The following is a 26,435-nucleotide window of genomic DNA, read 5'->3' on the forward strand; positions in this document are numbered from 1 at the left end:
AGCAGTCTACTCTTCTCCCTGCTCTCGTTTATGTTGTCAGGGGTACAGTCAACAGTAAACCCATCTACATGAAATATGGATTATCCCATTGCAAGTTCAGTCCTTTCGGATATTTAACACGGTCATAGATAGTGTTGTCTTTTATTGTATCCAAAGGAAAACAACCTATCGTCGTGTCTGAAGAAGGCAGGCTCACTCGCTTAGCTAACCTACTGTACTTGCATGCTAGCTAAGCTAACGTTATATGGGTGAAATGAATGTTAGTAGCTAGCTACATAGTTAGCCATCTTTGCGTGTATGATGCTGTTGTCAGCTATCGTTAGCTAACGCTAGCACACAGTGGCAGAACAGCCAGCATATGTACATCTCCACGAATATCCTGCCAGACATTTAGCTAGTCATGGATTATAGCAATCGACATATCCATTCAGAAATGGATGATGAATCTCAGGAAAGCATGGATGCGTGTGGCGACTCATCACCGTATGTGCCCCCACACCTCCCTCCAATGCCCGGCCGAGAGCGGCTTCAGATTCAGAAGAGCAGTGTCTGCTCCCGGGCTTACTTCGTGGTGGTCATGGTCTTCTTCCACGTTTACATCATAAACATCATTGGGCTGTTGTTCTACGTACACTACAATAACAGTCCGGCGGATATTGTCAGCGGCGACGGGGACACATCGGCATCTAGCAGCGGGGTTGACAGCCGCCTGTCCCCGTCAGACCCACCTCAGCAAGACCCTGACCTGGATGTCCGTCAGAGCTTCAGTCTACCACGCATCGAGGGGATACGGGTGAGGAGATAACGACACGCCCTAATATGATTACTATCATAAAACGAGCGGTGTGCATCCAGTTGTAGTGGCCACCGGAAGACAAAAATAATATGTCAGCCAAGTTCGATCGCAGTTTTCAAACTTTGCGAACTGGCAAGAACCAGGAAGAGTCGAGGCCAACATGTATAACTAGATCATCTTTGCTAGAATAACTCCTCCAACAGGCATGGATGGTTTGGTGGGAGGTGTCGACGGTGGAAAGTGAACATCTGCATTTTCACTCATTCGAACAAAATTGCACTTTTAATGTTTTGACGGTCCACTAGTTCTGATAACTAGTACTAAGTAGTAGTGGTGGCACGTCAAAAATATATGAGTGCAACGTCCTTAAATGAGGGAAAGGCTCAACGGCAGATAGTTAGTTGTAGTTGTTGGCCACACGGCATAGCTTGTACAATATTCCATATGCATTGGTTTATTTATCTAACTATCGTTAGGTTACCTTTGCTTCTACTACAGTTGGAAACTCAAATCAGTCTATTAGCAAGCTAGCTAACTTTGTTAGATAGTTAGTAGCCTTATTCCTCTTTTGCCTTATTCCTCTTTTAATGTGCAATACATTAGACTACAAACATAGTTGCTTGTAGCAAATCTCTTGTTTTCAAGAGTTAACAAACCAACCTCGCATTAAAGTTTGTTATGGCAAACCATCTATGAATGACAAAGTCTTTGTAAATGGGGGTGAAGGGAGAAGCGGGGCTATATTTCTGAAAGAAACTGCTGTGCTTGGTAGTAGCAGCACGTTGCATCTCACATAGTGGCCTCTGCTGTCCCGGAGTCTTATCGGCCCGAACTCAAGAGGGTTTGTGAAGAGGCCCACACGGTATACTGCCAGAGGGTTTGTGACGAGGCCCACACGGTATACTGCCAGAGGGTTTGTGACGAGGCCCACACGGTATACTGCCAGAGGGTTTGTGACGAGGCCCACACGGTTTACTGCCAGAGGGTTTGTGACGAGGCCCACACGGTATACTGCCAGAGGGTTTGTGACGAGGCCCACACGGTATACTGCCAGAGGGTTTGTGACGAGGCCCACACGGTATACTGCCAGAGGGTTTGTGACGAGGCCCACACGGTATACTGCCAGAGGGTTTGTGACGAGGCCCACACGGTTTACTGCCAGAGGGTTTGTGACGAGGCCCACACGGTATACTGACAGAGGGTTTGGGACGAGGCCCACACGGTATACTGCCAGAGGGTTTGTGACGAGGCCCACACGGTATACTGACAGAGGGTTTGGGACGAGGCCCACACGGTATACTGCCAGAGGGTTTGGGACGAGGCCCACACGGTATACTGCCAGAGGGTTTGGGACGAGGCCCACACGGTATACTGCCAGAGGGTTTGTGACGAGGCCCACACGGTATACTGCCAGAGGGTTTGGGACGAGGCCCACACGGTATACTGCCAGAGGGTTTGTGACGAGGCCCACACGGTATACTGCCAGAGGGTTTGTGACGAGGCCCACACGGTATACTGCCAGAGGGTTTGGGACGAGGCCCACACGGTATACTGCCAGAGGGTTTGTGATGAGGCCCACACGGTATACTGCCAGAGGGTTTGGGACGAGGCCCACACGGTATACTGCCAGAGGGTTTGCGAAGACCACTTCATCCTAACAAACACTTCATTTTCATCATGCCCAAGGCTTTCCCATATTAATGTAATGTTTCCTCAGGTGGGTCATGTCCAGAGGGTGTCACTCAAGCCTGACAGTATCCAGGAAATGAAGACTCTCAGCCTCAAGCCTCTGCTCTTTGGTAAGAATAGCATATTTTACCCTTTAGGGCAGGCTTTGTCCTCACACATACCGTTTAGGATATATATCTGTTATTCAAATGCTTCGAGAATAATATGATTGATGACACTGTTAGACAACCCCCATCTTTCAAGACCCATGAAAACTGACAACCCAAACTGCATCAATAACATCACGAATTAATGAATGCAAGCTCAACACTTTGAAAACACTAATTTAATTCCAGTCAACCTCTTACAAATATAGATCAGTGATATTTACTTATAATTTCTAGATATGTACATTTGCAGGAAACACAGAAGGTATTGTCCTTTGCAGCGTCCTGTCCTGAGCTCAGGATGGTGCTCTCTGAAACATCCAGCTGTCCAAGGATGTGATTCAAATCCAGGAAGTCTATCATAGAAATGTACCCTCCCCCAAACAACCTCCTCTCTCTCTGCTGATGTCATATGGTGTTTTAATCACATCCCTGACTCTGTACACCTAGGCCTACAGCTCTGCTCAGATCCATTTCAGACCTCAAGTTTAGCTCCTAGCCAGAGCCCCTGCTAGCCTCTACATCGGTGCTGTTTCCACTTGCGGGCAGCAGCCATCAGGTTCCTGGCGTGTTTGTTCCAGGCAAAGGCCTTGTTGACCACCAGCCATTCCCCCTGCACCGTGCCCGTCACCAGGAAGGTCCCGCCTTGGGGCTGACGCCGCGTCATGTTCCGTACACAGCTGGCGTCTCTCTCCAGCCACAGCTGCAGGCGGGAGCGGATCTGGCCTCCCAGGAGAGGCCCGTGCTTCAGAACCTGCAGACGAGAGGCCAGGGAGAACTGGGCCAAACTCACCTGACTGGATTTTAGCTGCGTGAGACGCAATTTCACCGCTGGGGGCACAGAGGGCAGCAGAGAGACGGAGAATTGCATTAAGATGAGTAGGTAGGGTACATCTCAATGTTTGATCTGGATATTGTCAATAGGGAGGACAGAGAAACATTGGAATACATCATCTGAACCAATCTCTGTAAAATAGTCATATAATAAAGGAACAGAGTGTAGGTCTGCTTACCAAAGTCACTCCTACAGAAAGTTTCCAGCACGTCCTTAGCAGACGAGGCCTCCTCCAGTTCACAGTCTCGACAGCTAGCCTGGGGCACTGCTGAAACAATCATCACAGAAAGGTCCAGTCAGAGTTCTCAGTCTGACATGGGCAGTAGGCTGCCCTGGGGTGGCAGGGTAGCTTAGTGGTTAGAGCGTTGGACTAGTAACTGGAGGGTTGCAAGTTCAAACTCCTGAGCTGACAAGGTACAAATGTGTCGTTCTGCCCCTGAACAGGCAGTTAAACCCACTGTTCCTAGGCCGTCATTGAAAATAAGAATTTGTTCTTAACTGACTTGCCTAGTTAAATAAAGGTAAAAATAAAATAAAAATAGAGCATCTTATTTCAGTGTGTGTGTCTCACCTCTGCGCCCTCCTGTGCTGGTGTTGGTGACAGAGGAGATACACATGAGGTGGTTGGCAGGAAACTGGTCACAGCGAAGGATATCTGGCCAGGGGTAACCATAGCAACCCATGATGGGCGCGCAGCTGTCCCGCACTGACTCGCACAGGCTCTGACACGGAGAAACGAATCTGCCCAGGAGAGAGGGGTTGACAAAATAGATGCAAGAACAAAGAGCCAGGAGGAGAAGAAAAGAGTTGGTTGTTAGTGAATGGATCCAAATCAATAAAGGAGAAGTTGTGGAGGGAGAGAGAGATGATGCTACACCCTATGAGATAACGTTTAGAAACATTTTTTACCCTCTTTAAAAAATGTCACAACCTGTGGGGGACTGAGAGCAGAAATCAGCCCTGGTATTTCTAACTCACCAGCCCATTTTTTCCCGTAGCCCTTGTTCCCGTAGCCCTTGTTCCCGTAGCCCTTGTTCCCGTAGCCCTTGTTCCCGTAGCCCTTGTTCCCGTAGCCCTTGTACCCGTAGCCCTTGTTCCCGTAGCCCTTGTACCGGGTTGAAAATTGCTGATTTGGGCACTGATAAACACCTACATTTAAATGTTGTGGCTGTACATGACATCAGGCTCCTCCTCTTTTAACCTTTATTTAACCTGGCAAGTCAGAACAAATTCTTAACTTCAATGAAGGAACAGTGGGCTAACTGCCTTGTTCAGGTGCAGAAAAACAGATTTTTACCTTGGGGATTTGAACTTGAAACCTTTCAGTTACAAGTCCAACATTCTAACCACTAGGCTACCTGCCGCTTCACAGTACTGTGTGGGTTTTATACTGACAAACATTCTGAACTTGAGCACCTCGTGTGACAAGACCCATCCCTCCTGGTAACTGGGAAACATTTTTATTTTCTGAATGAGGGAAATGCTATACATTTAAGAGGACTATATGTGTTTTGAAATATGATGTTGAGAATTATAAAAAATTACACTTTGATGTTTAGTTAACTAGGCAGGTCAGTTAAGAACAAATTCTTATTGGGACTCCCAATCACAGCCGGATGTGATGCAGCCTGGATTTGAACCAGGTACTGCAGTAACGCCTCTTGTGCTGAGATGCGGTGTCTTAGACCACTTCGCCACTCGGGAGCCCATTATACAAGCAAGCCGAACACCCATGAGTCCAAATGTGCACTTCACATTTCCATCTCATAAAGCTCATGTCATATCCAGTGTCAACGTTTGTGATCACTATGTTTGATGTACAGTTACAAGATGACATGTGGTCGTACCCTGGGCTGTTCTGAACACAATGTGCCTGTTACTCTACTGGGAAGAAAACACATACCTGAATGCACTCATGCCTCCTTTCTATGTGCACCAAACTTATCTATTTCCCCCAATTGCCTTGTGAAAGCTTAACACTGTAAGATCATATTTTATAACTTAGCTAGTTATGTTGGTAATAGAACAAGCTTTCAAATGATGCCCAGCTGACCCAGATTGAGATTTATAATGGATGGGTTTTAGATTCTGTAAACAGTAATTGTGATGGTAGGGATGCAGGGTTGTGTTGCATACAAAACAACTACAAGTGTGCTTGTTCTAGTTCCTCAACTGCACAACTAGGAGAGCCCAAAGTACCTTAGAGTTGAAGACTTGTCTTTGAGTCATAAAAGTGCATGGTGTGGCCACTTAGAGACAACAGTTAGTCCTCTCACTCAAACCCTTGTCATGTTTCTGTCTTATGTTACACCTACCTCACATTTTCCAGGAATATTCTTATCGTGTTACTGAATATATCCAGAGTGTTTTCAGATTTCGTTATCAACAAATGCGGCGAAAAGTAGAGTAAAAGTGTAATGCACATATAATCAGTCTTGTGTCAGGTGAACTGTTGTGTCCTCAGCTTTAATCTAATACATTTCCCATAATCTCCAAACTGTTCCCTTTCAATTGCTACCATGGTTATGCTTTTCAGATTTCTTCTGTAAGAAACATTTCAATTTAGCCCTGTCTATATAGGTCAATTCCCAAAACTGTAAAGGGTTAAGGACCCCATTACTAGCCAAATAATGATCATTTTGCACCAAAAAAAAACAAGTTAGACTGGGTGAAAAATGGACCAGCCCATCTGGCATTTGCCCAAAATGCCAGATGGCCAGTCAGCCACTGAGCACAACTCACACAAGATGAGGGGCTTTTCATGGCCTGAAGGTTGTGTGAAACCAGGGCCTTTTCTGTGAGGCAATCCCAGATTAGCATAGCTCCCGGGAACACTGCTTTGCCCCCCACTCTGGAATTGTGATTCAGCCCAGAGGAACAGAGAGAGACATCTAGGTTTCCTCTCAATGCCTGCTTTGTTTTGAAGAGCTTTCCAAAAGATATCATGCTCACTCAGTAGATAAGTGCTTTGTAATATAATCATGATAAAGATCTGGAACCGCCCAGGCCAAAATAATGTAAATGTCACTGTATGTTAAATGACATCAAAAGTTCTACCAGTTATCTAGTCTACACTACACATTCTCTCAGAGACACCCCGTCTTTCTCCATCCTCACCAATGACTTGTCTATTTAGTGTACACACATCTCTACACTCTGTTCTCTACAAAGAAATACATTTGTATTTTCCTACAACACTTTTTCTCATTTCTAAAGACAAGCTAGTAGTTCCAACCTCCCAGCGTCTCTCCCCTCCTTACCTGTCCAGACAGATGGGTGTGAACAGCGAGCAGAGGAAGATGCGGGCATCGGGGTGGCACTCCCGGGCGAGCAGGGGCAGCCAGCTGGCACTTTGCTGGACGGCCTCGCCTGGCGACTCATGCCCCAGCAGGTTGGGCATCCTCATGGTGACGTAGCCGATGTTCTGGCAGAGGGCCATGCCCGCCGGGATGGGCACACAGCGGGAGGAGCTCCGGGGCTCCCACTGCCCTTCACTGCTGACGGACAGGATGGTAGCACCAGCTCTATCTTCAGCCACGGCCTCATCCGCAGTCTCCAACCTAACTCTAGAGCCAGCTCTAACCCTGGTCCTGGTAACTGTACCAGCCTCTGGTCCACTCCCAGCTCCAGGTCCTGCCTCCAGCCTGACACTCCAGCCAGGCCCAGCTGGAAGCAGGAGGAGCAGGAGCACGAGGAGAGCAGGAGCACGAGGAGAGGTCCTCTTAGAGGTGGTGCAAGGATGAGGTGCAGGAACGGGCATCATCCCGGGAAGAGGAAAGGAAATCCACACAGGAGAGAGTGTCTGGGTGTTTGTGGTGATGGTCTGTATGACAGGGAGGGGATTGGTGTATTTATACTAGGCAGGCGGTGACACGTCACCTCTGTAGGCTTGTCTCTGCATTTGAATAGGAGAGTAGTGGGGGAAGGGATGGGAGTGGGCTAGCAGGGGGTTAGCAATGGGGGGAGGGCGTGGGGTACAAGGGAGTGGGACAGTGCTTGAGATGGGATTAGATATGAAACCCACTCACTTTCATTTGCTCCAATGTGTTTGGAGTGATTGAATGAGTGAGTGTTCTGTAGTAATGACTGAGTTAAGGATATCAAGGATTGTGTGTGAATGTACAGATAACTGCCAAAATAAAGGAAACTTCAACATAAAGTGTCTTAATAGGGTGCTGGGACACCAACCAGCCAGAACAGCTAGAATGCACCTTGACATAGACTCTAAGTGTCTGGAACTCTACTGGATATATGTGATACCGTTCTTCCACCAGAAATCCCATCATTTGGTGTTTTGTTGATGGTGGAAAACGCTGTCTCAGGCGCCGCTCCAGAATCTACCACAAGTGTTCAATTGGGTTGAGATCTGGTGACTGAGAAGGCCATGGTATATGGTTTACATCGTTTTCATGCTCATCAAAATATTCAGTGACCACTTGTGCCCTGTGGATGGGGACATTGTCATCCTATGGGGGCGTAGCCAAAAGAATGGCCTGCCCAGCATTTGGTCTGCTCAGATGTTAATTGATTAGTTAACTCAGGAACCACACCTGTGTAGAAACACCTGCTTTCAATATACTTTGTATCCCTCATTTACTCAAGTGTTTCCATTATTTTGGCAGTTACCTGTATGCGTGTGTGCGTTCAGGAAGTTATGCTCTCTTGGTGTGTGTGTGTTGTCCTGACTTAGCCTGACTTGCCATTCCGCCCCCACAGCTTGAGATGAGGAAAAGAGTCCCCTCATGTCACGAACACCTCCTCTCCCCTCTCTTCGGTTGAATGATTCAGTTGTGCAACTGACTAGGTATCCCTTTCCCTTCCTTTCTCTCTCTATTCAAAGGCAAATGAACCCTTTCCCTTGCTCTCTTTCTGCACTCCTGTCCCCAAGAAGCCCTCCAGTCTGAAGTCCCTCTTCAAAGGATCCCCTCCACTTCCCCTTATCTCCCGATCTGACCCCGAGCCTCCTCTCCATCTCCCATCCCTCTAACTAACGAGTGATTTTTACAGACGATTCAGGAATGCCTGATTTCATGACCTTTTTATGAGGATTACTTGGTACTATTTCTGACATATGTGTCTGTTGTGTGCTGATTACATCTAAGGGAATGTAATAAACCTATTATTTAGTGTGTGTGAGCGCCCCAGCGTGTGTGTGTCAACATGCATGTGGGAGAGAGAGGTGGTAGGGTTCTCCCACTGTGAGGCTGTGACCTGATTCCTGTCCAGACAAGCAGGTCACTTCCTCCACCGAGTAACAGGGACAGAAAGAGAGAGGCAGAATGGGGGAGGGAGAGAGGGGCCAGACCCAGTCCCCTTCATTCATATCACCCATCTAGCTTAATGATGCATGACTGGACAATAGGGATTAGCCATCAGCCCCCCCCCCCCATCTCATCAGCCACAGTACAGTACAGGGTCTGCTGTGGGGAACAAGGTCTATACTGTACAGGCAGGCGTCCATCCGGAAGCCTTTCATTAGGAGAGGCAGGGATGGATAGAGGGGGTGATGGGAAGGCAGAGGTGCAGCTAACCAGAGGGTCCTGTGAACTCTCATATCAGGAAGCCTCAGACTAACACACAGGTCCAGCCCACTGCTTTTAGGTCACCTCTGACGGTCCATGTGTAAATCATGGTTTTATATACACACACAGGGTGAGTGTGTTGTGTGGTCTTCTTGCTCTCCCACACACTCTCTATGCATGTGAATGGGTCTGAATGAGAATGATGTTACCAACCTCACACAGACATACCAGTACTCCTCCATACTAACTACTATATATGAGCGACCACCAGTCCGGCTCTCACCCAGGGGAACCACAATACAGCTTCTTTCTCAGTCACCCCCCTGTGGGAGACATTCAATGCCTTGGCTCATTAGCACTGTCAATGGGTCGGGCCATACCACAAATAGCTCCCTGTGGGGGTGATGCGGGGGGCCAGGGAGTTCTCATTATCCCCATATCCACAATCACTAAAGAGTCCCTGTGTACACACACCTGCTCAAACACCACACAGAGAAAGCTATAGCAAACACAACCCAGACAGATGTTGTTTTAGATAAGTTATTTTTTAACAAGTTGTAAAGTAATTACTGCTTTTTCAGTGCAGTATCCAATCTCTTTGCAGTGCAGAAGGCCTGGGTCGTTTTCTACTGTAACTGTAAAGATAAGAACTTGTTTGTCTTCTAAAATTTAAAGTACTGTGTACTGGTAGCCCAAGTCTTAATCATCTCTACTCCTCAGCGATCATCATTCTGGTTTTCTGACCTCAGCCAATCAGGAATTACTAGGCTATTTGTTACATAAATGTAAACCAGTAACATAATCAGTCTTCCATCCATGTCAACATTGGTTCTACTAGATAGAACAGTCATGTGTGAGTCATCATCATCAGCAGGGCAACATAGGAGAGAAGTCTGTAGTCATTGATCATGCTGGTCTGATCTCCCAAGGCACTCAGGCCCTTTTGATAAGGAAATCCTTGATCATGGACCTGGGCTCACCTGAAGGCTGCTTGTTGTCTTGTTGTTATGCTAACATGGACACCACCACTGACTCCAGTATCATTATGTTGAGTCTGGATGGGTGGCATTTGCACATACACTATCTAACTTCATTTAGGCTGTCTGATGTCCTAGGCAAGCAAGTGAATGGCTACACAGATAGGACTGGTTTCAGTCCTAGGTAGCTAGTTTACCTAACCAAACCATCAATCCTAGCTTGAATAGTTTCTGATTGGCTTGAAGGGCATTCTAGAGTCTAGAATCAGAAACGATTCAACATTGCCATGGTATAATTAAGCAATAAGGCCCAAGGGGGTGTGGTATATGGCCAATATACCACAGCTAAGGACTGTTCTTATGCACGATACAACGCAGAGTGCCTGGAAACAGCCCTTAGCCGTGGTATATTGGCCATATACCACAAACCCCGAGGTGGCTTACTGCTATTATAAACTGGTTACCAACTCAAGTAGAGCAGTAAAAATAAATGTTTTGTCATACCCGTGATATACGGTCTGATATACCACGGCTGTCAGCCAATCAGCATTCAGGGCTCGAACCACCCAGTTTATAATGACTAATAATGGCCAATAGGAGCATGCCCTGTCTAAACATGAGTGTGGGAAACCCTGGTCACCCTGGCCCATACATTACACTTCTACCCAGAGCATGACGTTGTACAGGTAATCAATGACGTATGGGTCCCCCTCTCTCTGTTCCTGTTAGAGATTCCTGGCTTCCTGTCTGAGGAGGAGTGTGGTGTGGTGGTGCAGCTGGCCCAGCTGAAGGGTCTGATGGAGAGCCAGGCCACAGTGCCACCAGAAGACCAGGAGGAGGAACTGCAGCCACTGCTCTCCCTCAGCCCCGAGGAGACCTTCAGCCTGCTAGACCTGGACCAAGACGGACTACTGCAGAGACAGGAAGTGAGAGAGAGGGGGATGAGGGAGGGAGAGGTGGGTGGGTGAGAGGGAGGGATAGAGAGCGGCTGGCAGCTCATTAGTTTGTGGTTGTGTGTTTCTGTCCCAGATCTTGAGCCACTCTCGTTCACGGGACGGGACCTGGCTGAGCCCAGAGAACTTACGACAGATACTCACCGGCCAGGAGGCCAGCCCAGCAGGTACTTTGTAGTGTGTGTGTATCTCGCTCTCCGTAGCCAATGTGAGGTAAGACCTTTAAATAGGTTTACTTTCGCAAGGCAGACTGAATACCAGGACGTGTATTCAGAACATGCACTGACCAGCTGGCAAGCGTCTTCACTGACATTTTCAACCTTTCCCTGACCCAGTCTGTAATACCAACTTGATTCATGCAGACCATCATAGTCCTTGTGCCCAAGAAGAAGTGATGCAATCAGTCTCTCCTCAACTCTTAGCCAAGAGAGACTGGCATACATAGTATTTATATTAGCCCTCTTGATTACAATGAAGAGCAAGACATGCCGCTCTGTTCCGGGCCAGCTGCAGTTTAACTAGGTCTTTTTTAGCAGCACTTGACCACACGGCCTGACAATAATCAAGATCAGACTAATTTAGGGCCTGCAGGACTTGCTTTGTGGAGTGTGGTGTCAAAAAAGCAGAACATCTCATGACAGTTTACATTCTAAGGTAACACCAAGTAATTTAGTCTCCTCAACTTGTTCAACAGCCACACCATTCGCTACCAGATTCAGCTGAGATCTAGAGCTTAGGGAATGATTTGTACCAAATACAATGCTCTTAGTTTTAGAGATGTTCAGGACCAGTTTATTATTGCCAACTCATTCCAAAACTGACTGCAACTCCTTGTTAAGGGTTTCAGTGACTTCATTAGCTGTGGTTGCTGACACGTATATGGTTGAATCATCAGGATACATGGACACACAGGCTTTGTTTTAATGGCAGTTGCATGTCAATGCTAAAAATAGAAAAGAGTAGAGGGCCTACAGAACTGCCCTGCGGTACACCACATCCTACAGGTTTGACAGAGAATCTTCCATTAAAGAAAACCCTCAGTTGTATTAGGTAAATGGCTCTGAATCCACAATATGGCAAACGTTTAAAAGCTATAAAACATACACGACCGTTCAAAAGTTTGCGGTCACTTCCTTTTTGAAGGAAAAGCTCAAATAAATGTCCATTAAAATAACATCAAATTGATCAGAAATACAGTACAGTGTAGACATTGTTATTGTTGGAAATTACTATTGTTTCTGGAAATGGCAGATTTTTTTAATGGAATATCTACATAGGTGTTCAGAGGCCCATTACCAGCAACCATCACTCCTGTGCTCCAATGGCACGTTGTGTTTATAATTTTAAAAGGCTAATTGATCATTATAAAACCCTTTTGCAATTATGTTAGCACAGCTGAAAACTGTTGTTCTGATTGAAAAAGCAATAAAACTGGCCTTCCTTAGACTAGTTGAGTATCTGGAGCATCAGCATTTGTGGGTTCGATTACAGGCTCAAAATGGCCAGAAACAAAGAACTTTCTTATGAACCTCATCAGTCTATTCTTGTTCTGATAAATTAAGACTATTCCATGTGAGAAAATGCCAAGAAACTGAAGGTCTGGTACAACGCTGTATACTAATCCCTTCACAGAACAGCACAAACTGGCTCTAACCAGAATAGAAAGAGTGGGAGGCCCTGGTGCACAACTGAGCAAGAGGACAAGTACATTAGTGTCTAATTTGAGAAACAGACACCAACACAAGTTCTCAACTGGCAGCTTCATTAAATAGCACCTGCAAAACACCAGTCTCAACGTCAACAGTGAAGAGGCAACTCTGGGATCCTGGCCTTATAGGCAGAGTTGCAAAGCCATATCTCAGACTGGCCAATAAAAAGAAAATATTAAGATGGGGAAAAAACAGACACTGGACAGAGTAACTCCAAATTCATAGCACGCAATGATTACATCAAGCTTGTGACTCTACAAACTTGTTAGAAAATAAATGGTTTTCTAATGATCCAATTAGCCTTTCAAAATGATAAACTTGGATTAGCTAACACCGCGTGCCATTGGAACACCAGAGTGATGGTTGCTGATGATTGGCCTCTGTATCGCCTATGTAGATATTCCATTAAAACTCTGCCGTTTCCAGCTACAATAATATCTACAACATTAACAATGTCTACACTGTATTTCTGATCAATTTGATGTTATTTTAATGGACAAAAAAAACGATTTCTTTCAAAAACAAGAGACATTTCTAAGTGTCCAGAAACTTTTGAATGGTAGTGTATGCAGTGGGGAGAACAAGTATTTGATAGACTGCTGATTTTGCAGGTTTTCCTACTTGCAAAGCATGTAGAGGTCTGTAATTTTTATCATAGGTACACTTCAACTGTGAGAGACAGAATCTAAAACAAAAATCCAGAAAATCACATTGTATGATTTTTAAGTAATTAATTTGCATTTTATTTCATGACATAAGTATTTGACTACCTACCAACCAGTAAAAATTCTGGCTCTCATAGACCTGTTCGTTTTTCTTTAAGAAGCCCTCCTGTTCTCCACTCATTACCTGTATTAACTGCACCTGTTTGAACTCGTTACCTGTATAAAAGACACCTGTCCACACACTCAATCAAACAGACTCCAACCTCTCCACAATGACCAAGACCAGAGAGCTGTGTAAGGACATCAGGGATGAAATTGTAGACCTGCACAAGGCTGGGATGGGCTACAGGACAATAGGCAAGCAGCTTGGTGAGAAGGCAACAACTGTTGGTGCAATTATTAGAAAATGAAAGAAGTTCAAGATGACGGTCAATCATCCTCGGTCTGGGCCTCCATGCAAGATCTCACCTCGTGGGGCATCAATGATCATGAGGAAGGTGAGGGATCAGCCCAGAACTACACGGCAGGACCTGGTCAATGACCTGAAGAGAGCTGGGACCACAGTCTCAAAGAAAACCATTAGTAACACACTACGCTGTCATGGATTAAAATCCTGCAGCGCACTCAAGGTCCTCCTGCTCAAGCCAGCGCATGTCCAGGCTCGTCTGAAGTTTGCCAATGACCATCTGGATGATCCAGAGGAGGAATAGGAGAAGGTCATGTGGTCTGATGAAACAAAAATAGAGCTTTTTGGTCTAAACTCCACTCGCCGTGTTTGGAGGAGGAAGAAGTATGAGTACAACCCCAAGAACACCATCCCAACCGTGAAGCATGGAGGTGGAAACATCATTCTTTGGGGATGCTTTTCTGCAAAGGGGTCAGGATGACTGCACCGTATTGAGAGGAGGATGGATGGGGCCATGTATCGTGAGATCTTGGCCAACCACCTCCTTCCCTCAAGTAAGAGCATTGAAGATGGGTCGTGGCTGGGTCTTCCAGCATGACAACGACCCGAAACACACAGCCAGGGAAACTAAGGAGTGGCTCCGTAAGAAGCATCTCAAGGTCCTGGAGTGGCCTAGCCAGTCTCCAGACCTGAACCCAATAGAAAATCTTTGGAGGGAGCTGAAAGTCCATATTGCCCAGTGACAGCCCCGAAACCTGAAGGATCCGGAGAAGGTCTGTATGGAGGAGTGGGCCAAAATCCCTGCTGCAGTGTGTGCAAACCTGGTCAAGAACTACAGGAAACGTAGGATCTCTGTAATTGCAAACAAAGGTTTCTGTACCAAATATTAAGTTCTGCTTTTCTGATGTATCAAATACTTATGTCATGCAATACAATGCAAATTAATTACTTAAAAATCATACAATGTGATTTTCTGGATTTTTGTTTTACCTATGATAAAAATTACAGACCTCTATATGCTTTGTAAGTAGGATGCCATCTATTTTGTGAAGTGCACCAGTCCCTCCTGCAGCAAAGCACCCCCACAACATGATGCTGCCACACCCGTGCTTCACGGTTGGGACAGGGTTCTTTTAGCTTGCAAGCCTCACCCTTCTAAAGCCATGACATCATTTTCTGGAATTTTCCAAGCTGTTTAAAGGCACAGACCACTTAGTATATGTAAACTTCTGACCCACTGGAATTGTGATACAGTGAATTATAAGTGAAATAATCTGTCTGTAAACAATTGTTGGAAAAATTTCCTAACCGACTTGCCAAAACTATAGTTTGTTAACAAGAAATTTGTGGAGTGGATGAAAAATGAGTTTTGTGTTCTAATTCCGACTTCAACTGTACATACATTCATACAAAAGTATGTGGACACCCCTTCAAATGAGTTGGACATTGTTGGAAAAGGACCCATAAGTAAGTATTTCACTGTCTACACCTGGTTTGTGTATGTCTTTCCCAAAGCCGATGTACCAGGCTTTCCCTGCCAGTATTATTCAGGGGTGAGTGTTTGTGCGTGCCAAGGGTGTGTGTGACCTGATGCCATTGTGCCAGGCGCCGTTTGCGTTTCCCAGTCCGGATGTGTCCCATCATCTCATTAAAATCTGTGGCCTACCAACCTCCTTCCTTAACATTCCCCCGGATCCCTTGTACTCCTCCTCCCCACACTTATTCGCTCCATCCTCCCCTCCTGCACCCCAGAGCTATTGTTTAGTCTGGGGCTCTGCTTCATTGGGGGACGAGGGGAAAGGGGGCCCGGAGGTTCACTCATTCGAGAGTAATAGAGAGCGAGAGAGTTACAGAGAGGGAGTGGAAACGCAAAAGAGAGGAGCTGCAACAGCATACAGGGTTACAGATACAGAGAATGGCTGGGATGAGAAGGACCGGAGAATAGGAGAGAGGAGAATAGGAAAGAGGAGAATAGGAGAGAGGAGAATAGGAGAGAGGAGAATAGGAGAGAGGAGAATAGGAGAATAGGAAGGAGGAGAATAGGAAAGAGGAGAATAGGAGAATAGGAGAGAGGAGAATAGGAGAGAGGAGAATAGGAAAGAGGAGAATAGGAGAGAAGAGAATAGAATAGGAGAGAAGAGAATAGGAAAGAGGAGAGAGGAGAATAGGAAAGAGGAGAATAGAGAGGAGAATAGGAAAGAGGAGAATAGGAAAGAGGAGAGAGGAGAATAGGAAAGAGGAGAATAGGAGAGAGGAGAGAGAATAGGAGAGAGGAGAGAGAATAGGAGAGAGGAGAATAGGAGAGAGGATAATAGGAAAGAGGAGAATAGGAAAGAGGAGAATAGGAGAGAGGAGAATAGGAGAGATGAGAATAGGAAAGAGGAGAATAGGAGAGAGGAGAATAGGAGAGAGGAGAATAGGAGAGAGGAGAATAGGAAAGAGGAGAATAGGAAAGAGGAGAATAGGAGAGAAGAGAATAGGAGAGGAGAATAGGAAAGAGGAGAATAGGAGAGGAGAATAGGAGAGAGGAGAGAGGAGAATAGGAGAGAGGAGAATAGGAGAGAGGAGAATAGGAGAGAGGAGAATAGGAGAGAGGAGAATAGGAAAGAGGAGAATAGGAGAGAAGAGAATAGGAGAGAAGAGAATAGGAGAGAGGAGAATAGGAAAGAGGAGAATAGGAAAGAGGAGAATAGGAAAGAGGAGAGAGGAGAATAGGAAAGAGGAGAATAGGAGAGAGGAGAATAGGAGAGAGGAGAGAGAAGAGAGAATAGGAGAGAGGAGAGAGAAGAGAGAATAGGAAAGAGGAGAATAGGAGAGAGGAGAATAGGAGAGAGGAGAGAGAAGAGAGAATAGGAGAGAGGAGAATAGGAGAGAGGATAATAGGAAAGAGGAGAATAGGAAAGAGGAGAATAGGAGAGAGGAGAATAGGAAAGAGGAGAATAGGAAAGAGGAGAATAGGAAAGAGGAGAATAGGAGAGAGGAGAATAGGAGAGAGGATAATAGGAAAGAGGAGAATAGGAAAGAGGAGAATAGGAGAATAGGAGAGAGGAGAATAGGAAAGAGGAGAATAGGAAAGAGGAGAATAGGAAAGAGGAGAATAGGAGAGAGGAGAATAGGAGAGAGGAGAATAGGAAAGAGGAGAATAGGAAAGAGGAGAATAGGAAAGAGGAGAATAGGAGAGAAGAGAATAGGAGAGAAGAGAATAGGAGAGAAGAGAATAGGAGAGAGGAGAATAGGAAAGAGGAGAATAGGAAAGAGGAGAATAGGAAAGAGGAGAGAGGAGAGAGGAGAATAGGAAAGAGGAGAGAGGAGAATAGGAAAGAGGAGAATAGGAGAGAGGAGAATAGGAGAGAGGAGAGAGAAGAGAGAATAGGAGAGAGGAGAGAGAAGAGAGAATAGGAAAGAGGAGAATAGGAAAGAGGAGAGAGGAGAATAGGAAAGAGGAGAATAGGAGAGAGGAGAATAGGAGAGAGGGGAGAGAAGAGAGAATAGGAGAGAGAAGAGAGAATAGGAAAGAGGAGAATAGGAGAGAGGAGAATAGGAGAGAGGAGAGAGAAGAGAGAATAGGAGAGAGGAGAATAGGAGAGAGGATAATAGGAAAGAGGATAATAGGAAAGAGGAGAATAGGAAAGAGGAGAATAGGAGAGAGGAGAATAGGAGAGAGGAGAATAGGAAAGAGGAGAATAGGAAAGAGGACAATAGGAGAGAGGAGAATAGGAAAGAGGAGAATAGGAGAGAGGAGAATAGGAAAGGGGAGAGAGAATAGGAGAGAGGAGAGAGAATAGGAGAGAGGAGAATAGGAGAGAGGATAATAGGAAAGAGGAGAATAGGAAAGAGGAGAATAGGAGAGAGGAGAATAGGAGAGAGGAGAATAGGAGAGAGGAGAATAGGAGAGAGGAGAATAGGAGAGAGGATAATAGGAAAGAGGAGAATAGGAAAGAGGAGAATAGGAAAGAGGAGAATAGGAAAGAGGAGAATAGGAGAGAGGAGAATAGGAAAGAGGAGAATAGGAAAGAGGACAATAGGAGAGAGGAGAATAGGAGAGGAGAATAGGGAATAGGAGAGAGAATAGGAGAGAGGAGAGAGAATAGGAGAGGAGAATAGGAGAGGAGAATAGGAGAGGAGAATAGAAGAGGAGAATAGGAAAGAGGAGAATAGGAAAGAGGACAATAGGAAAGAGGAGAATAGGAAAGAGGAGAATAGGAGAGAGGAGAATAGGAGAGAGGAGAATAGGAAAGAGGACAATAGGAGAGAGGAGAATAGGAGAGGAGAATAGGGAATAGGAGAGAGAATAGGAGAGAGGAGAGAGAATAGGAGAGGAGAATAGGAGAGGAGAATAGGAAAGAGGAGAATAGGAAAGAGGAGAATAGGAGAGAGGAGAATAGGAAAGAGGAGAGGAGAATAGGAGAGAGGAGAATAGGAAAGAGGAGAGAGGAGAGAGGAGAATAGGAAAGAGGAGAGAGGAGAATAGGAAAGAGGAGAGTAGGAGAGAGGAGAATAGGAGAGAGGAGAGAGAAGAGAGAATAGGAGAGAGGAGAGAGAAGAGAGAATAGGAAAGAGGAGAATAGGAAAGAGGAGAGAGGAGAATAGGAAAGAGGAGAAGAGGAGAGAGGAGAATAGGAGAGAAGAGAGAATAGGAGAGAGGAGAGAGAAGAGAGAATAGGAAAGAGGAGAATAGGAGAGAGGAGAATAGGAGAGAGGAGAGAGAAGAGAGAATAGGAGAGAGGAGAATAGGAGAGAGGAGAATAGGAAAGAGGAGAGAGGAGAGAGGAGAATAGGAAAGAGGAGAGAGGAGAATAGGAAAGAGGAGAATAGGAGAGAGGAGAATAGGAGAGAGGAGAGAGAAGAGAGAATAGGAGAGAGGAGAGAGAAGAGAGAATAGGAAAGAGGAGAATAGGAGAGAGGAGAATAGGAGAGAGGAGAGAGAAGAGAGAATAGGAGAGAGGAGAATAGGAGAGAGGATAATAGGAAAGAGGAGAATAGGAAAGAGGAGAATAGGAGAGAGGAGAATAGGAAAGAGGAGAATAGGAGAGAGGAGAATAGGAGAGAGGAGAATAGGAAAGAGGAGAATAGGAAAGAGGACAATAGGAGAGAGGAGAATAGGAAAGAGGAGAATAGGAGAGAGGAGAATAGGAGAGAGGAGAATAGGAAAGGGGAGAGAGAATAGGAGAGAGGAGAGAGAATAGGAGAGAGGAGAATAGGAGAGGATAATAGGAAAGAGGAGAATAGGAAAGAGGAGAATAGGAGAGAGGAGAATAGGAGAGAGGAGAATAGGAGAGAGGATAATAGGAAAGAGGAGAATAGGAAAGAGGAGAATAGGAAAGAGGAGAATAGGAAAGAGGAGAATAGGAGAGAGGAGAATAGGAAAGAGGAGAATAGGAAAGAGGACAATAGGAGAGAGGAGAATAGGAGAGGAGAATAGGGAATAGGAGAGAGAATAGGAGAGAGGAGAGAGAATAGGAGAGGAGAATAGGAGAGGAGAATAGGAGAGGAGAATAGGAGAGGAGAATAGGAAAGAGGAGAATAGGAAAGAGGACAATAGGAAAGAGGAGAATAGGAAAGAGGAGAATAGGAGAGAGGAGAATAGGAGAGGGGAGAATAGGAAAGAGGACAATAGGAGAGAGGAGAATAGGAGAGGAGAATAGGGAATAGGAGAGAGAATAGGAGAGAGGAGAGAGAATAGGAGAGGAGAATAGGAGAGGAGAATAGGAGAGGAGAATAGGAAAGAGGAGAATAGGAAAGAGGAGAATAGGAGAGAGGAGAATAGGAAAGAGGAGAGGAGAATAGGAGAGAGGAGAATAGGAAAGAGGAGAGAGGAGAGAGGAGAATAGGAAAGAGGAGAGAGGAGAATAGGAGAGAGGAGAATAGGAGAGAGGAGAGAGAAGAGAGAATAGGAGAGAGGAGAGAGAAGAGAGAATAGGAAAGAGGAGAATAGGAAAGAGGAGAATAGGAAAGAGGAGAATAGGAGAGAGGAGAATAGGAGAGAGGAGAGAGAAGAGAGAATAGGAGAGAGGAGAGAGAATAGGAAAGAGGAGAATAGGAGAGAGGAGAATAGGAGAGAGGAGAGAGAAGAGAGAATAGGAGAGAGGAGAATAGGAGAGAGGATAATAGGAAAGAGGAGAATAGGAAAGAGGAGAATAGGAGAGAGGAGAATAGGAAAGAGGAGAATAGGAGAGAGGAGAATAGGAGAGAGGAGAGAGAATAGGAGAGAGGAGAATAGGAAAGAGGAGAGGAGAATAGGAGAGAGGGGAATAGGAGAGAGGAGAATAGGAAAGAGGACAATAGGAAAGAGGAGAATAGGAAAGAGGAGAATAGGAAAGATGAGAATAGGAGAGAGGAGAATAGGAGAGGGGAGAATAGGAAAGAGGACAATAGGAGAGAGGAGAATAGGAGAGGAGAATAGGGAATAGGAGAGAGAATAGGAGAGAGGAGAGAGAATAGGAGAGGAGAATAGGAGAGGAGAATAGGAGAGGAGAATAGGAAAGAGGAGAATATGAAAGAGGAGAATAGGAGAGAGGAGAATAGGAAAGAGGAGAGGAGAATAGGAGAGAGGAGAATAGGAAAGGAGAGAGAGGAGAGAGGAGAATAGGAAAGAGGAGAGAGGAGAATAGGAGAGAGGAGAATAGAGAGAGGAGAGAGAAGAGAGAATAGGAGAGAGGAGAGAGAAGAGAGAATAGGAAAGAGGAGAATAGGAAAGAGGAGAGAGGAGAATAGGAAAGAGGAGAATAGGAGAGAGGAGAATAGGAGAGAGGAGAGAGAAGAGAGAATAGGAGAGAGGAGAGAGAAGAGAGAATAGGAAAGAGGAGAATAGGAGAGAGGAGAATAGAGAGAGGAGAGAGAAGAGAGAATAGGAGAGAGGAGAATAGGAGAGAGGATAATAGGAAAGAGGAGAATAGGAAAGAGGAGAATAGGAGAGAGGAGAATAGGAAAGAGGAGAATAGGAGAGAGGAGAATAGGAGAGAGGAGAGAGAATAGGAGAGAGGAGAATAGGAAAGAGGAGAGGAGAATAGGAGAGAGGAGAATAGGAGAGAGGAGAATAGGAAAGAGGACAATAGGAAAGAGAATAGGAAAGAGGAGAATAGGAAAGAGGAGAATAGGAAAGAGGAGAATAGGAGAGAGGAGAATAGGAGAGAGGAGAATAGGAAAGAGGAGAATAGGAGAGAGGAGAATAGGAAAGAGGAGAATAGGAGAGAGGAGAATAGGAAAGAGGAGAATAGGAGAGAGGAGAATAGGAGAGAGGAGAATAGGAGAGAGGAGAATAGGAGAGGAGAATAGAGAGGAGAATAGGAAAGAGGAGAATAGGAGAGAGGAGAATAGGAGAGAGGAGAATAGGGAATAGGAGAGAGAATAGGAGAGAGGAGAGAGAATAGGAGAGGAGAATAGGAGAGGAGAATAGGAGAGGAGAATAGGAGAGGAGAATAGGAAAGAGGAGAATAGGAAAGAGGACAATAGGAAAGAGGAGAATAGGAAAGAGGAGAATAGGAGAGAGGAGAATAGGAGAGAGGAGAATAGGAAAGAGGACAATAGGAGAGAGGAGAATAGGAGAGGAGAATAGGGAATAGGAGAGAGAATAGGAGAGAGGAGAGAGAATAGGAGAGGAGAATAGGAGAGGAGAATAGGAGAGGAGAATAGGAGAGGAGAATAGGAAAGAGGAGAATAGGAAAGAGGAGAATAGGAGAGAGGAGAATAGGAAAGAGGAGAGGAGAATAGGAGAGAGGAGAATAGGAAAGAGGAGAGAGGAGAGAGGAGAATAGGAAAGAGGAGAGAGGAGAATAGGAAAGAGGAGAATAGGAGAGAGGAGAGAGAAGAGAGAATAGGAGAGAGGAGAGAGAAGAGAGAATAGGAAAGAGGAGAATAGGAAAGAGGAGAGAGGAGAATAGGAAAGAGGAGAATAGGAGAGAGGAGAATAGGAGAGAGGAGAGAGAAGAGAGAATAGGAGAGAGGAGAGAGAAGAGAGAATAGGAAAGAGGAGAATAGGAGAGAGGAGAATAGGAGAGAGGAGAGAGAAGAGAGAATAGGAGAGAGGAGAATAGGAGAGAGGATAATAGGAAAGAGGAGAATAGGAAAGAGGAGAATAGGAGAGAGGAGAATAGGAAAGAGGAGAATAGGAGAGAGGAGAATAGGAGAGAGGAGAGAGAATAGGAGAGAGGAGAATAGGAAAGAGGAGAGGAGAATAGGAGAGAGGAGAATAGGAGAGAGGAGAATAGGAAAGAGGACAATAGGAAAGAGAATAGGAAAGAGGAGAATAGGAAAGAGGAGAATAGGAAAGATGAGAATAGGAGAGAGGAGAATAGGAAAGAGGAGAATAGGAGAGAGGAGAATAGGAGAGAGGAGAATAGGAAAGAGGAGAATAGGAGAGAGGAGAATAGGAAAGAGGAGAATAGGAGAGAGGAGAATAGGAAAGAGGAGAATAGGAGAGAGGAGAATAGGAGAGAGGAGAATAGGAGAGAGGAGAATAGGAAAGAGGAGAATAGGAGAGAGGAGAATAGGAAAGAGGAGAATAGGAGAGAGGAGAATAGGAGAGAGGAGAATAGGAGAGAGGAGAATAGGAGAGAGGAGAATAGGAAAGAGGAGAATAGGAGAGAGGAGAATAGGAGAGAGGAGAATAGGAAAGAGGAGAATAGGAAAGAGGAGAGAGGAGAATAGGAAAGAGGAGAGAGGAGAGAGGAGAATAGGAAAGAGGAGAGAGGAGAATAGGAAAGAGGAGAATAGGAGAGAGGAGAATAGGAGAGAGGAGAGAGAAGAGAGAATAGGAGAGAGGAGAGAGAAGAGAGAATAGGAAAGAGGAGAATAGGAAAGAGGAGAGAGGAGAATAGGAAAGAGGAGAATAGGAGAGAGGAGAATAGGAGAGAGGAGAGAGAAGAGAGAATAGGAGAGAGGAGAGAGAAGAGAGAATAGGAAAGAGGAGAATAGGAGAGAGGAGAATAGGAGAGAGGAGAGAGAAGAGAGAATAGGAGAGAGGAGAATAGGAGAGAGGATAATAGGAAAGAGGAGAATAGGAAAGAGGAGAATAGGAGAGAGGAGAATAGGAAAGAGGAGAATAGGAGAGAGGAGAATAGGAGAGAGGAGAGAGAATAGGAGAGAGGAGAATAGGAAAGAGGAGAGGAGAATAGGAGAGAGGAGAATAGGAAAGAGGACAATAGGAAAGAGGAGAATAGGAAAGAGGAGAATAGGAAAGAGGAGAATAGGAAAGAGGAGAATAGGAGAGAGGAGAATAGGAAAGAGGAGAATAGGAGAGAGGAGAATAGGAGAGAGGAGAATAGGAGAGAGGAGAATAGGAGAGAGGAGAATAGGAAAGAGGAGAATAGGAGAGAGGAGAATAGGAGAGAGGAGAATAGGAAAGAGGAGAATAGGAGAGAGGAGAATAGGAAAGAGGAGAATAGGAGAGAGGAGAATAGGAGAGAGGAGAATAGGAGAGAGGAGAATAGGAGAGAGGAGAATAGGAAAGAGGAGAATAGGAGAGAAGAGAATAGGAGAGAAGAGAATAGGAGAGAGGAGAATAGGAAAGAGGAGAATAGGAAAGAGGAGAATAGGAAAGAGGAAGATGTGCTGAGAGTAACAGTATACAGTAATACACCCCTACAGGGAGAGAGAGATTAGGAAGATGTGCTGAGAGTAACATTATACAGTAGTCCACCCCTACAGGGAGAGAGTGATTAGGAAGATGTGAACATACATCTTAATAGGAGAGTGAGAGAGAGAGAAACATTTTTTGCAGCAGAGAGGGGGGTGTTTGTGTGAGAGGGGCTAACCGTGTGTTGTCCCTGCAGGTGTGTTAACTCTAGAGGAGTTCAGGCATGTGTGTGACGGCATGTCCCAGCATCCCTTGCAGCAGCGAGGCGGAACAAGGCGGGGCCAACCGAAAAGGAAGAGCCGACACACCTGGCTGTATCAGGGACCAGGATCACACCACATACTACACGCACTGAGGAACAGGTAACCCTCACTCAGTTGTCATACTAACTCAGTTGTCATACTAACTCAGTTGTCATACTAACTCAGTTGTCATACTAACTCAGTTGTAACTCTCACTCAGTTGTCATACTAACTCAGTTGTAACTCTCACTCAGTTGTCATACTAACTCAGTTGTAACTCTCACTCAGTTGTCATACTAACTCAGTTGTCATACTAACTCAGTTGTAACTCTCACTCAGTTGTCATATTAACTCAGTTGTCATACTAACTCAGTTGTAACTCTCACTCCATTGTCATACTAACTCAGTTGTCATAGTAACTCAGTTGTAACACGCACTCTGTTGTCATAGTAACTCCGTTGTCATAGTAACTCCGTTGTCATACTGTTTTTATGGCTTTATTCCGGCCTCTCCTTCCTTAGGGTGACCCATCTAGCGCGTCTGCCCTCCCCATTGGTTGAGCTGAGCGAGCCGCTGCAGGTGATTCGCTACGAGCAGGGAGGCTTCAGCCACGCCCACCATGACAGTAGCCCCTCCCATCCAGAGACCACCTGCTCACACACACGCCTGGCCGGAAACACTTCAGCACACACTGAGATCTCCTGCAGGTCTGTCTCTTTCTATGTGTGTGTCTGTGTATCCATATGCTTCCTCTAATTTTCATAGGTTGTCATCTTTTTATGGTGTCCATCCGTTTGCACAAATGTGCACTTTGATCCTCCCATATTCCAGTCAGAATAGTCCCCTTAATATACGGATGTTCCCTCCTTCTCCCCAGGTACATCACTGTGTTACTCTACCTGAACTCTGTGGAGGGAGGCGGAGAGACCACTTTCCCTGTGGCAGACAATCGCACCTATGAGGAGGAGGTGGGTGACCATACTATAAGCATTGTCCGTACTAAGAGGTTTTGCTTTCATGTTGAATGATGAGAAGGCTACTGATTTCCTGAATTGTGCTGCTATTGCAAACATGAACAATGACAAGGAATCTGACTGAGAAGCACTTGTCATGCTTCATATCAGGAGCATAGAGGAGCTGCATGTTTGTTGTGTTTGCATGTGTGTGTCCCCTCCAGGCATTAGTGCAGGGTGGTGTGGATCTGACAGACACACAGCAGAGCTGTAACAGAGGAAACCTCAGGGTGAAGCCAACAGCTGGGACTGCTCTCCTCTGGTACAACCATCTCTCTGATGGCAAAGGTACGTTCCAGCACACACACTGCTCCATTCTCTGTGACTTGTTTTCTCCGTTAACACTGTACGCCACTAGTCAAAGTCCCTATCCCCGCCCCTCTGTCCCGCAGGTTGGATGGGAGAGGTGGATGAATACTCCCTCCATGGGGACTGCCCTGTGACCCGAGGGGTGAAGTGGGTAGCCAACAGCTGGGTGAACGTGGACCCAGACCACCAGCGCCAAGCCCGCTACCAGAGACTGGTGACCCACAGACAGGAGGGCGAGCCGGGCAGAGAGGAGCGGGAACCCCCCCCCCCTCACAGCAACCACCACCAGGACCTGTAGTACTGTAGCTAGGGCTACTGGGAACACACTGTGGGGAGATGCACACCTTCCTTTAAGCACACGGGCAAATCACAATTTCCGCTTAGTCATGTCGTGAAAATTTGACTTAAATGGCAGTTAGGATTTGCCCCTCAGATATATCTGGAAAGACAAAGTACCTGTGTAATTAATTGAATTCAAAACCCAGTTCTAATTACACATGCAGACATTTTAGTTGCATTGGTCTGTTTTTCAGTCAGTTATGGTTCTGAGGGATCCATTCTTGTTTTAAATGTAGTATTCACAGCAAATTGAGCCAAATTAGAATATAATCAGATGACCCATCTATCTATGTCTTCCTGACAGGCAGATTTAATGTGGGATTGTATCTGTATAGTTCTGTCTGTTTCTTTCATGAGTGATGTGATGTTCTGAAACTATTTGTCAACGGAGTTGGGATGATGGGGGTGCTAGTGGGCTCGAGGAAGCCCAATAACCAGCCAGGCCCCTGGACCTCAAAAGCATTAGATATTTACGTTGGCCAAGCCCAATGTATTTAGGGAACCAAGAGTCCATGTGTAACCAGTGTGTCTGTGCTGCTAACAGCCTCACTTCCTCCACTGTCCCTTTCCTCTTCCTGGGCGTGAACCAGTGGTCCACTGATTCCAAACACGCCTGCTTGACGTACAAACCAGTTGCGCCACAGAAAAGGATTGAATTTAATGGCCCCATTTCAAGCTGTGGATGATTTTATCCAGTACAATTTGAATCCTGTTTCTATGTTACAGTTCCTGTCAGGTGGTTGTGTTAGGATGATGAAGAACCTCTCATTCTCAAACGAGCTGTCCTTTCATACAACTCCTTGTTAAAGATGGAACCCGCATTAGGGGAAACAGCACCACTGTCCGTCCACAGCACCTTTTGTTATTGTTTGAGTTTGGACAAACCGGAGGTGAGGTGCGTTGAGCAGTGTGGTTAAAGAAACTAAAAACCTGCAGTACGTATCCTGCTGTTATATCCACCTGCAATGATGTTTGAGAGGGAGAAAAACGGTGAGATTTACAGTAACTTCTTTGTTGTTGTAATAATAGTTATTTTTCAAAGTCTTCTTGATTCAGGATTCAGATAAATGTGTTTATTTATTTGTTTATTTATCTATTTATTTGTTGTATTTGATTATTTATTATCTGTTATTATTATTTATTAACTTAATAAGGTGATTGATGAATGTATCATTATTACTTGACTGGTTGATGTTGCATTGAGTCTATTACAGTTGTTGTTCACTGTATACATACAATAAGTCATGGAAAACAATACAA

General features: G+C 45.4%; 2 protein-coding genes across 2 annotated transcripts; one reads left to right on the forward strand and one right to left on the reverse strand.

Moving 5' to 3' along the window:
- LOC135527859 (transmembrane prolyl 4-hydroxylase-like) lies at positions 1-26,435 on the forward strand. The gene is made up of 9 exons (XM_064956467.1): positions 1-793; positions 2,514-2,595; positions 10,695-10,891; positions 10,995-11,085; positions 23,469-23,634; positions 24,036-24,221; positions 24,392-24,482; positions 24,692-24,815; positions 24,920-26,435. The coding sequence occupies exons 1-9, from the start codon at positions 401-403 to the stop codon at positions 25,132-25,134; spliced, it is 1,545 nt and encodes a 514-aa protein (XP_064812539.1). The 5' UTR covers positions 1-400; the 3' UTR covers positions 25,135-26,435.
- LOC135527622 (secreted frizzled-related protein 5) lies at positions 2,791-7,226 on the reverse strand. Its single transcript, XM_064956111.1, has 4 exons — positions 6,727-7,226; positions 4,038-4,207; positions 3,645-3,731; positions 2,791-3,462 (listed from the first exon to the last, which is right to left on the reverse strand). Exons 1-4 carry the CDS (start codon positions 7,224-7,226, stop codon positions 3,143-3,145), a joined length of 1,077 nt encoding a protein of 358 aa, XP_064812183.1. The 3' UTR covers positions 2,791-3,142.

The sequence above is a fragment of the Oncorhynchus masou genome, chromosome 33, assembly GCF_036934945.1.
Source record: "Oncorhynchus masou masou isolate Uvic2021 chromosome 33, UVic_Omas_1.1, whole genome shotgun sequence".
Lineage (NCBI taxonomy): Eukaryota > Metazoa > Chordata > Actinopteri > Salmoniformes > Salmonidae > Oncorhynchus > Oncorhynchus masou.

Bases quoted from the DNA above. Each gene is read 5' to 3' on its own strand.
- LOC135527859 (XM_064956467.1), top strand. From the start codon at position 401: ATGGATTATAGCAATCGACATATCCATTCAGAAATGGATGATGAATCT. The intron at 794-2,513 runs GTGAGGAGATAA...ATGTTTCCTCAG, and splicing joins CACGCATCGAGGGGATACGG to GTGGGTCATGTCCAGAGGGT. The intron at 24,222-24,391 runs GTCTGTCTCTTT...CCTTCTCCCCAG, and splicing joins CACACTGAGATCTCCTGCAG to GTACATCACTGTGTTACTCT.
- LOC135527622 (XM_064956111.1), bottom strand. From the start codon at position 7,226: ATGCCCGTTCCTGCACCTCATCCTTGCACCACCTCTAAGAGGACCTCT. The intron at 4,208-6,726 runs GTAAGGAGGGGA...TCTCCTGGGCAG, and splicing joins ACACCCATCTGTCTGGACAG to ATTCGTTTCTCCGTGTCAGA. The intron at 3,732-4,037 runs GTGAGACACACA...TTGTTTCAGCAG, and splicing joins CAGCACAGGAGGGCGCAGAG to TGCCCCAGGCTAGCTGTCGA.